At 51.4% G+C, this 12,076-nt stretch overlaps 1 protein-coding gene across 2 annotated transcripts; it reads right to left on the reverse strand.

Moving 5' to 3' along the window:
• Positions 1–1,225: 1,225 nt before the first annotated feature.
• NOCT (nocturnin) lies at positions 1,226–10,861 on the reverse strand. 2 transcript variants are annotated; one of them, XM_030492452.1, is made up of 3 exons: positions 10,054–10,861; positions 4,384–4,653; positions 1,226–3,341 (listed from the first exon to the last, which is right to left on the reverse strand). In XM_030492452.1, the coding sequence occupies exons 1-3, from the start codon at positions 10,250–10,252 to the stop codon at positions 2,506–2,508; spliced, it is 1,305 nt and encodes a 434-aa protein (XP_030348312.1). In that variant the 5' UTR covers positions 10,253–10,861; the 3' UTR covers positions 1,226–2,505. The 2 variants fall into 2 exon arrangements, with proteins under 2 accessions (XP_030348312.1, XP_030348313.1); XM_030492453.1 differs by lacking the exon at positions 10,054–10,861 and adding an exon at positions 8,388–9,340.
• Between the last annotated feature and the right edge of the window lie 1,215 nt (positions 10,862–12,076).

Consider the following 12,076-nt stretch of genomic DNA (forward strand, 5'->3'; position numbering starts at 1 on the left):
GCAGGCCTTGGGAAAACAGAGCTGCTGCTGCAAAAGTGAAAGGGAAATTTTGGGCTTTTTGGTGGTAGAGGATTTTTTTTGTTGTTGTTGGTATTTTTTTGTTTGGCTTTGGGTTTTGTTGTTTGTTTGGGGGTTTTTTTTCCCCCCAAATAGAGATCTGAGTACAGTATTATCCTCGCACTTCAAGTCACAGCTTTCTACCACAAGCGTAGTTGCTTCTAGAAACTGCCAAAAGGGTCTGAATGGAAACTCCAGCTTCTGGTGTGACTTTCTGTGGTAGATGAGCAAGGATTTGAATTGTTACAGGTACCATCTTACAGGTCTTGGGGTGTTGCTTTTAGACATGTTCAGCTGCCACTGGCTAGATACCTCTGTTAATGGGCAATTGTGCTATTTCTTCTCCTTGCAAGACCATTTGAGGGAAGATCTTAAGAGAAGATAACTGCAAGGGAGAAGCCCTGCATCTCACCCCTTCAGAGAGGGAACCCACACTTGCTAGAGGAGTGAGGAGTCCTGCATCCCAGGCTGGTTAGAGGGGCTTCAAATCCACTGCTTGGAACCATACAGTCCTCATCCTGCAAGGGTCAGGAACATGTGCCAAGAGTGTTATGGCTGCGCAACGCAGCACTTCATTCATTTGCCTGAAAGGAGGTGTGTTTGTGTGGGAACTGGGACTTCCAATTGCCAGGCTCTCTATTTGACTTACCAGCAACACTAGTACACTAATTTACAGGCTGTGTAAAGCACATACCTGCGTATTTCTTGCTCTTCAAATGATGTTTTAAAAGAAAGCCACAAATACAGCTGCCTGTTGTGAGGAACCAGCCCTGCTAGGCATGCTTAGCAGCCCCCAGGGAGTACCTGCACCCTGCTTTGCAGTACTGGCCAGGTTTGTAGTTCCACACAACTGTTGGAAACAGCAGTATTTACGGTAATAGAGAGTCTAGGCTTCATCTTCAGCTAAGGGAGTGAGCAGCTTCACATGGCTAAAGCTAACTCCCCTCCCTACAGACTTGCTGTGCTATTTGGGCACTTCAAGTCTGAGAAAGAGCACTTGCCATGGAAACAAAGCAGCCGTGCCAACTTGTAAGATTAGGACTGCAGGGTCAGGGGACAGAGATCTGGAATGGGTAGCATGGCCACTAACTTGAAGCTCGAGCAGTCATCTACTTATGATAGGGAAATGAAAAAGATGGCAGCAGAGACACGACTTTTTTTGCCAAAGAAAGACTTTTATTAATAAACACCTGGAACATTTAAGAGTTACTACGGGCCTTACTTTACATGGAAGTACTGCTTTATTTGTTCTGCCTCATCTTTCCCAACTATCTAAATGTCAGTCCAACTGTTGTCTCTTTTCCATCCTCTCTCCCTACCTCATTTTCCAGCATAGTGGCATGTTTACAACCCATATGTGCCATACCAACATCATACTAACGAGCACCACTCCATGCACAAGAGTTACTATACTAACACAGCTCCACCGTAGCGTAGGTGCTTAGCTAGAGTTCCCCTGGGCCATGGAAAGAGGCTCCTGAGCACTGTTGCTGTATGATTTCAAGTCAGATGCAGGATCACACACTTCTCTCAATAAATAAATTTAATCTTCTAACAGGTTCCAGTGTAGCTTTAGATTCTGAAGATAAATAAAAGAAAGTCTTTCAACATGAAGATTGGCCCTTCACTGAAACAGTAAGATTGAACCATTTAGAAAAGTCATTATTTGAAGCAGAGGAGGAAATACTCCGTGGTTGGATGCGTCCTCTCGAGGGAAACACAGAAGGGACAGAGGTAAGAGTCACTGTGTACACATACCTACAGGCTGGATGTGTGTAACGGACACATGCACATTCATCTGGGAAAGTGAGGATACTACTATGTGATGTAGTTAGCCTCTTATTTCTTCACCTGCTCTTTCTGGAGGGGGCCTTCCTCACACTGTGTTATTCTCCATTCACTTGTAATGAAATCGTCATCTCAAGTCATGTAAAAAGGAGAAGACAACACTAGTGCGAATTTGTTCATTTGTAAACCGCATTAATTGGACCAGAAAAAGATTTGAGAGAATCTCACTGAGTAGTAAAGCCTCGGTTCCCTTTGGTACTTGCACAAGCTAAACATGAAATAAATAAAATTAGCATGCTGTCAGGGCAAGTTGTTTTACAAACACAAGTGTTTTGACTTAAATACTAAGGCCTCCACATTCATTAGAGGATTAAATCCTTAAACACAGGGTTAAGTGAAAGGGTAAAGCTCATTTGCCTTCTAGTTTTCAAACCCTGACATGGCAAGAACACCACGACGAGAACAAAGACTTTTTTCCTCCCTTGGAGGATCCGGATTCACAAGCACTGAATGGCAAATGTGACTGCAAACGAGTGCCTGAAATAATGTTTAGTCAACAGTATTTCCTCATCCTTCAATAGCTTCCAGCTTCAAAAGTTCTCTCTAAAATGAAATAGTGGCGAGTTAAGACACTGCAATACCAGGTGGCATTCCAACACATTACAGCAGTCTGTCAGGGTCTTGATTAAAACTAAAGTCACACACCAGAGATAGGTGATCAGAAGGGTAATTGAATGATGGCAGCCTGTTGGGCCCTATTTGCTCTTCAGTCAGCAAGCCTAGGGCTGAGTTCACAATCAAGGCATGCTGGGAATACCAGATATAATCCAGCGTGTGCCGGCACTCTCCCGACGGCCGGATCTTCCAGGTGGTGTAAGGGGGCTCTGACTGCCCGTCGGGGCTCAGCAGCTTGTAGGCGCTGTTTAGGTTGAGGCTGGAGTTGGAAAACTCTTTGTAGACCTCCTCAGTTGGCTCTGCATTGAAGTCTCCGCAGACAATCAGAGGGATCTTTGCACCTTGGGTAATGCTCTTCAGGTTCTGGAGAAGATCGCAGCCCTGTGCAGACCGAAACCTCTCCCAACCTGTACGGGCTTTGAGGTGAGTGACGGCAATGCAGAACAGTCTTCCAGTTTCGTTGCACTTCAGCGTCTGCGCTATGGCCACTTGGTTGGTCTTCAGCTTCATGGCGGTTAGCCGGATGTTAGCGCTGTTGATGAGCTCAAAGCGGTCTTTGATGAAGAACAAGGCGCAGCCATCCGGCCCGTTGTTCTGCTCCACATCCAGGCACGGGGACCATGGCTTCGGGAAGAAAGTACACTGGTAGCCCAGTCGGCTGAGGAGCGGCTCAAAGGTGTCAAAGTAGTGGTCAACTTCTTGCAGGCACAAGATGTCCGGCTTGTACGCAAGGATTTCCTCCAGGATGAGGCACTTCCTCTCTTCCCATTTCAGAGCTTCCATGGGGCACTGAACAAAGTTGTCCTTGCCTTCACCAAGAGCTGAAATTAGCAGGGAGAGGGAGAGAAAATAAACAGTTACCAATAGCTAAAATGGGCCGTGTTCCTCCAGGTTTTGCAGAGATAAGGCTCTACTCCCAGGAGCCAGCTCCCACCCTGCAGCAGGCAGCAGCCGCTTGCAGCCTTGCACAAGACCAGGCAGTCTGTCACGGTGCAAGAAGTTATGAAGGGAAGTGGCATAAGGCTTTGCTTCCTCTGTAAAACGCGTGTACATCCCTCTACATGCAGGTGATGGGTTTTCCAGGAGGAGCTGCTGACTTTAAGGGTGCCAGTGGGTTTGAGAATCCCTTCTCAAAACACTGAAGTCCCTCCGAAAGATAAGTTCCCTTTACAGATGCAAGTTAAAGACTTCCTCCCTGCCTTCCCGACAGTCACTACATTGCGGCAAGTGCTTCCACATATGGCTGCTGCAGCTTAAAACTAAGGAAAAAATGCAGTGGGATAGGAGTGACTTAACAGCTAAGTAGAATATTAAGGCAGTCTCTACATGGGGGATTGCCCACCCCAAAAGATCTTAAGATGAGGCTGTTGCATAAGTCAATTTACAGTTTTGATTTTAGGAGTCTGAGGAAAAAAACCCACAAATCAGTTAAAATTACTTTGAAGAATTAAGAATTCCCATAACAGATCTGAATCCCTGAATAGTTCACCAAAATTGAATTAGAACACTACAGAGAAGCTTTACAAAGAATAAAACTTCGGGAAGGATGAGTCTTTTCTGGGGATTACCAACTATCTAAAAAATGATGGGTCACAGCTTTTTGACTATACTCTGTTAGATTAAGACAGGCATTCAGAGCTACCTTTGGTATCACAGTTGCAAGGAGAGACCTTCTCTCCTTTCCTACAGGATGGAAGGCAAGCCACTATTCCAAGCGCTGAAAAACCCCCTCCAACCCTCAGCCTCTCTTTTTGCTCTGCCAGTCCCAGTCATACCTAACCACGCAGACACATCTGCATTTAAAGGCTTTCATTGCTGCATTTGGTTTCAAGGTCACATCTTGAGCTTAGAGACAGCTCCTACCTTGAGCAAGGATGTTCCACTGCATGACCCGAATGGGGCGGTGGTTACTGGCAGCGTTCTTCTTCAGGTCCACAAAGTTCCTCTGAAAGCGGGGTGGCCGCTTCTGCAGAACCATCTGACATTCCTCCAGCAGGTCCTTGGGGTCTATAGGATCCAGCCGTGCTGAGTCTGGCTGCTCCAGGCAGTCCTGGTGCTGGGACACGGCGCTGCTGCTCAACGTCTTGGTGAGTGCGCTGTAGAGCTGGCTGGTGCTGTTTCCCATGGAACACACTGGAAGAGAAAAAATGGTGTTAGAGATGCCCACGGTGACTCTTCTCACCACGTAAGTACCCTGTAGATAACCTTGTTACAGTGCCAGCAATTTGTGGTTGGTGCAGGACCCTGAATCTGACATAAAATAAGAAGGACACAGAGATAAAGTTAATTCTGTCCAGAGTCTCATTGGGTTTTGCTTACGGCCAAGGGCTGCTAACTTCTGCAGCATGAAAATGGTCTGGTTTAAGACATCGTGCAGATGTCTTCTAAGGGAAGAAGTCTTTCATCCAGAATAGCAAGGCTAAGATTCACTTCTGCATGTGTTGTAGGAAGCAGAATAATGTACTTTTTTCCTCCTCCCAGAGGAGAGAGCCCAGCATGTAGACAAATACTGCCTGCTCCTTATTTCATGTGCCGCATGTCTCTAATGGAGACACATCACGGTACCCTGTGCTTATTTGGGATGCCTCTTGGCTTCCTTCCTGCAGAGCAGCAAGCATGGTGACGCGTTCCCTCAGGTTAGCACTTAACAGAAATCTCTAATCACAGCTTCGCTTGCCCCAAAAGCAAAACATTCCAATGAGCACAGAGTGGCCAGATGCTTCTGTTGGCTTAGACCTCGGGATGTGGAATGAAGGGGCTCTCTCCAGCTCCCCTTTGCTGCCCTGCATTCATTCCCCTCGCCCTCCTTTCTCCCTTCGGCTCCTCACTCCTTCACACTGTGCCCCAGCTCTGCAGCTTCCAGCACACCCCGTGGTCCTGCAGCCCTCCCCTGCCCTCCTTTGGCCACCTCAAGCACATCCTGCAAACAAGAAGCTGTTTCCCAGCTCTCCCTGTTAACGCAGCTAGCCTCTGACCCTGTGTCTCCTGCAGGGAGGTCCCCCCATCCCACACAGGGTCACAGCTACCACGGGGGCTGTGTCCCACTCTTGTTTTGCCCTTTGGTTTATGCACAGGAGGTGGCTGCAGCCCTTTTCCTTTCGCAGGGGTCAGCAGCAGAGCCACCCCTTTCAGGCAGCAGCCCTTATGACTACTGTGCTATAAAATACCTCCTTCTCTCACTTTGCAAGAGCACAAGCAGCAGTAAATGCCCTGAGGCTTGCTTACTGCAACCACACAGGAGACTATTGGTGTTAAGGGCACAGGTGGCTGTGGAGAGTTCATGACATCCTTCTACATCCCTGCCGTGAGTCCTTCACACAGCCAAGTACACTCCAAAATCTCTTCCAACCCTTCCTCAGGGGAAGGGTTTTGCTCTGAAGTGCCACCTTTACCACAGCGCATGGGGAGCACTTGGAAGGAGGCTGTCTGCTCCTTTCCATGCTCAGTGCTCTGCCTCAGTAACCTGCCCGGACACTTGGTTTCCCTTCGAACGCAGGCAGGAAAAGCAGCACTTGCACAAGAGGCACCACTGACAGAGCTTCATCGTTATCTCAACTTATTTACTGTGAATGCATTTTGCAAAAGTAATCTTGAGCAAAAGAAGTTCAGTGTTGCATGGCTGTTGCCCCACAGCAGTGTTTAAGTAAGTTTATTTGTACCTTTCAGTTACTTAGAAGCAGAAAAGACTTGTCATCTCACGGCAGATGTGGAGCGCTACCCAACACACTTGCCTACGTTCAGCCTTTGCTAGCCTGAACTACAGCATTACCAATCATAAGAGCTGGTGATAAACATATGATAGCGACAGACCTGGCTAGAGGGGAAAGCAGGAAGGTGGAATCCTCGGCAGTTCAATAAGCACATTTGGGAGTAAAAGAGAAAAGACCCTGCAGCAGAAGCCGCATGTCCTTGTCTTTAGGAAAACAGGTACCTTTAAAGACACTAAAAAATACCTGCTTTAATATATGTTTTGTATGTGCAAGCCAGTGGAATAGTGCCTCTGAACAGTTCTAAGAAAGTTGTAAATTGGGAATTTAAACTGCGTGTAGGACATATCTCCCCATCTCCATCCTTTTAAAGTTTAAAGTACCAGAAGTTCCTCACACTGAGATGTGAGCTTGGGCTGACAAGCATGAATGTCCTTCTTGGGGAACTGTGTTTAAACCATTTCAGTTTCTGCAGTCTTTCCTAGTTTACAATTCTTGTCAAGAAGCCAAGTACTGCTGAAGTAGAAGAAATGCCATTTAATAGTGAGGGAAGGAGGCCCAAACATGAAATCCCTAAGCAGGACCCTGACAGGCTGTGAGGGGATGGGGAGCAGGAACAAAAGCACGCTCTGTGCTGGTTACAGAGGGATCCAGCTCACACGCTACCAGAGCTGCCAGGCGGCCATGCAGAAACCCAAAGAAATCAATGGAGCTTTTAATGAAAGCTCCATAGGGAGCTTCTTGCCTATTTTTGGGGTAGGTATGACCCATAGTGAAATGCTGCAGCTGGAAAGAAGTACATGGTGCTTTCTGCTACCTCAAGCATGCTGTCAGCAGCTGAGTACAGCCAGGAACCATACAGCCTGTGCAGCTCTACCCCCAAATGCACACCCCTGCCCTTTCCAATGCCTGGCTAGTGCTGTGCCAGGAGGGAAACCCACATGAAGGCAGTGCCTTATGCACAAGCCCTGCCATACCATGGATGAACACGGCTCATGCAGAACTCTCCAAAGGAATAACGGGGAGTTATTCTGCTGCAAAAAGCCATTAGCAAGAGCTTCAGCTGCTCACTGCTTAGCCTGAATCAGAGGGAGGATGTTGAATGGGGACAAGCTAAGTGCGATGTACCTGGAGCCCAAAGTCCACCCTAAAGCTCTGAGCAGCCTACATCTATTACAGCAGGATGAAGTCTAAGTTCAGCCACGCACTTGCCAAGCTGCAAATAAAGCTGGAGTACTGTCTAAATCTCATCATCTCTGTGGTATCCAGCTCTTTATGCAGAGTCAGGCATAACCTAACCTGCATGGGATGTGCTATGGCCCAGCTGCAGCACAGATCTGACAGCCTTTGAAGTCAGTCATGTCTCTGGAAGGAAAAGGAGCTTCCATCTTCTTTTGAGAGCCCAGGGAAGGTTGGGTAAAAGAGGCCCAATGGGCTGTAAATGGAACACTTTCAGGCCAGTTGTAGGGGGCTTGGGAGTCCTTGGCTGAAGGGGGACACCTGCGGGAAGGCTCCAGCTTAAGATAAAGTCCTTTGTCCCCAAAGCACTGAAACCATCACAGCACTGGCTGAACTATTCTGCAGAACAGGGCCCAGACCAGCAACCTGAACATTGAAACTCCAAACACAAAATCCATTTGTTGTTTTTGCAATGCTTAACATGTCCACAGCAGTGGGGCAAGTACAAGGTCACCATTGAGATCCTTACAGCTAAGTTAAATGACCTGTAACTTGCTGGGACAGTACTGCCAGCACTGTGACACCATTGTACTGGTGTACACAGAGGAACAAGCAGACTCCTGAGCTTGCACTTTAGCAGTGGGTGGTGAACATGGAAGCGATTCTCTTGGTTCAGTGTTGTAATGGGGAACACCAGCTCAGCAATTACTATTCAAGGTGCTTAAAATAAAAAGGCCTACCTCTCAGCAAGGGTGGTGCCACACCACAGTAAGGGCAGAAGAATCTAAACCATTCATTAAGCTTCAGAAGAACAGGGTGCAAAGCTCAAGGTTTTGTGTCATACAGCAATAACAGCACAGAAGAGATGAACTTCGAGGATCTCAGGCAAGGAGCAGGCATGGACTTTAAGGACTTTGCTTCAAAGATGAGGGTTGCAATGCTCTGGTAGACCAGGGAGCTGCAGAGGGGTATGGCCCTTACCTTCTGGGTAAGGTGAACAGCATTCTGGTATCCCTTCCTTTCATCTCCTACCTCCCAGCACCTCTCTTGGTCAAGAGCCCCCACCTTGTTCACCACAGGTATTTCATTGCTCAGTGAATGGCTCCTCCACACCTGCAGCCTGGTCTGTAGTTGCATCAGCCTCTGCCACCAAGGCAGCCGGAGATGCCCTCACGGCAACCCCAGTTCCAAGGAGAAACTTGACAGATGCCGTTCCCATGTGATGCATCCTACGCTACAGGGTATCATGCTACATGTTCAGCCTTGTTTGGGCCAGCGATGGAATTGCAGTCCTGGGCCACCCACATTCAAAGCTGCAGTTGCTGCTGCTCAGAGTACGAGTCCTGATTTTGGCACCTTGGCCAGTCTTATGCAGTGGAGTGGGGACCCTCATACAGGGATTTGGAGAGCAAGGGAGGTGCTGCCTAGTCAACAGGCAACACCAGAAAGAGGAGTAGGGAACCTCAAATCCTGCCCTGAGCAATACACAGAATCAGAACGTGGCACAAGTTCTGGAAACCATTTTTCTCACGAGGGCTCTAATGGTGAGCTCCACTCTGCCAGCTTCCAGGCACACATGCTCCTCTGCTGTGTAGCTTCAATCCTACCATTTGGCGTCCTGGCCTGGCTTCAGGAGGAGGAATGGAAGTGCCCTGTCCCAGCCTGGCTTGCAGACACCTCCTGTAACAGCACCAAGAGGGAAAGACCACACTTCACCCCATCCCCAGCTGAAGGTGGCAGGGAAAAGTGAACCTCCTGCCTGCCAGGTAAGTCAAACAGCCTCAGATGCTGCACAAAGGGTGTCAGATGTATCCCCTCTCCTGCTGAAGAGCAGCAGATGGAGCAAAGGTGGCCACTGCCCCATCTTCCACTGAGAGCCTCTGCTCCGGGTGAGTGCTTTCAGCCATGGTCAGAGGCAAGCTGCTTGTCAAGAGACACGGCTGAATGCGAGCAGCAGAAGCCCGGTGGGTACGTCACCGCTTGCTCCAAGCCTCAGCACAGGTCAGCGAGCACAGGGGAGGGACAGAGGGAGGGAGCGTGGTGCGTGCCAAGGTGCTGTCCTCACATGGACTCCACGCAGAGCGTGCACCCAAGGACACACGGGACTTTGAATGCTTTCCAGGTCTCATTTTGAGAATGAAGAATGGGACATAATCATTTAACGGCACATGCAAGCAGGAGCCTGATGGTTTAGCATCACCACCTTTGCCTGCCTGAGGGTAACCTGGGCTCTTCCCACTGTCTCTAGTAGAAAAAAAACCCCCACTGTGAGTCAAGCACATCCTACACAAAGTGGAACACTGGAAGAGGAGAGAGCAGCTCAGCCGGCCAACAGCATGCCTCTGACAGCAAGATAAAGGCACTGGGGCACCAGGCGAGTCCCCCCACGAGTACCTGGGTTTACTCCACGCTGCATTTGGGCACCTAGCCCTGGCTGAACCCCTCGTTTCTGGGCTGTGCGGCAGCGCCTGTCAGCTTGTCACCGATGGCACTCTCTCACGCGTTTGAGCGCAAGCCACGGCTGCTGCCTTAAAACTGCAGGGCCCGTTCAGGTTTTGGGGTACCGCACGCACGGGGCCGGTTACCGGAGCGAGCGCTCCCGCTGTAACCCCGCCCGGTTCCCGCACCTCCCTTCCCCGGTACCCACCTGTGCGGGGCGGCGCCCCCGGGGCGGACGGGCCTCCCGCCGCTGCTAGTGCCGCTGCTGCCCGCGGGGCGGCGGGGCCGAGGGGCGGCGGGGGAGCGCGGGGCCGCGGCGGCAGGAGTGCGGCCGAGGCGGCCGCGACGGGTGCGCAGGAGAGGGCGGGCAGCGCCGAGCAGAGGCAGCGCGCAGGGCCCTGGTACATGCTCCCGGCGGGGTGGGCGGAGCGGAGCGGGACCGGACGGGACGGAACGAGTCGAGCTGCGGCTCCGCGCCCGCCCCGCGGCGGCGCTTATAGAGGCGGTGGCAGCGCCGGCGCCCCGCGCGGCCGGTACATCCGGCACCTACCACCCGCACGGGGGGGGGGGGGGACACGACAGGAGATGGACACAGCACGGGTGCTGTCGCCCGCACTAAGCCCATCCGCGGGGACCGCGGGGCTGCATTTCCTGCGGCTGCTCCGCGACTCCCGCTGCCGCGGGCGGGGGGCGCTGCGCCGGGAGGGCCGAGTACCGTGGCTGCGCTCCCGACTCACCCCCCTCCCCGGCGTGAAGTGGTATCGCCCAGCGGAGGTTTGCTGCTGCTGACGTTAGCGCGGGAGCGTGCGGTTCCCACGGACGTCACGGTGCGGGGGTCGGTGGCCTATGGTCATCTCCTCCTCCTCCTCCTCCTCCTCCTCCTCCTCCTCCTCCTCCTCCTCCTCCTCCTCCTTTCCCTCCCTTTCCCCCCCCGCCGGGGGTTGTTCGGTGTGGCTCGGCCGTGGGGCCGGGAGCGGGGGGCTGCACGCGTGCGGCAGCGCGGGGATCCCGCACGCTGCCGTGTAAGGCGAGTGCGGTGACGCGCGGTGGTGCGTCACGCGGGAGCGGCGCCGGGCTGCCTCGCCCTCAGCGCCAATCCACACGTGTCCAGAACCGCGGGGAGAGAGAGAGGGAAGAAAAGAAGGAAGGATAGAAGGGAGGGAGAGGAACAGAGGGAGCAAGAGAGTGAGGGGTGAAGGAAGGGAGGAAAGGAAGAGAGGGAGGAAGTGAAGAAGGGAAAGAGAGAGGAAGAGAGGGAGGGACAAAGGAAAGAAGGAAGGATGCTGCCCCAGCCCCACACATGGCGTCGTGGCTCCTTTAGCACTGGGCGTGAGCTCCCATGGAAATGGGACTTGGATGGTATTGAGTATTTTACGTGTTTGGTGAAATGCAGAGGTCCCTGGGCTGCAGGAGGGAGCTAGGGCAGGCAGGCAGTGTGGCATCAACCTGGGACTGCCTGACCCTCCCCTGCTCACCCCTATTTGCCTCTGACTTCCACACTCCTTGCAGATCTCTCAGCTCTGATTCATACCTTCTCCGCTTTAAAGCTGCGTGGTAGAGACAGAGGCTTGATTGCCATGCAAACCTGTGAGTCTTGGTTCCTTGCTAACCAGACTGTGTGCCTGACAGGGCTTGTCTGTGCTCATGTCTGGGCACCCTTAGCAGAAGGGCAAACTCATGACTTAAGAGTTTATTTCCATGCCTGTTATATGTGATCATCTGTAACCAGCTTCTTCTCAACCCCCTTTTTAGAAGACCAGACGCTTTTGGAAGGAAGGAGTAGTCGGTGATCCAGGTAATCCATGAGCTAGCCTAATGGCCCTGCCATTTCTAGCAGGATTTGGCAAGGGACGTATGTAACAGCAGTGGCCTTAGGGACAGGTAACCCAGTTTTTGGTGCATTATTTGGCACAACACGGCTGACAGATGACACACTAGGTGACGGGGGAGCTGCTGGCTGACTTTATGGTCCTGCTCAGGAGATGAGGCAGCTGGGCCTGTCTCCGAGCTCCATGTCCTCAGCACCTCTCAGGTGACTGCTGACATTCAGGTACATCTTAGCCTGATGGCTCTTCATTCTGCTTCTCCTGCCCCACTTTCGCCCCCAGAGCTGGCAGTTTGACCTCCCTGCCTCCTGCTCTAGCAGGAGTTTCAGGGAGCTGCTCGCTGCCCAGAGAGCTCAGCGGTTGTTAAGTAACTAATGACTGGGAGGTATGATGTGTGTATTATTC

Source organism: Strigops habroptila, chromosome 7 (assembly GCF_004027225.2).
Source record: "Strigops habroptila isolate Jane chromosome 7, bStrHab1.2.pri, whole genome shotgun sequence".
NCBI classification, from domain to species: Eukaryota; Metazoa; Chordata; class Aves; order Psittaciformes; family Psittacidae; genus Strigops; species Strigops habroptila.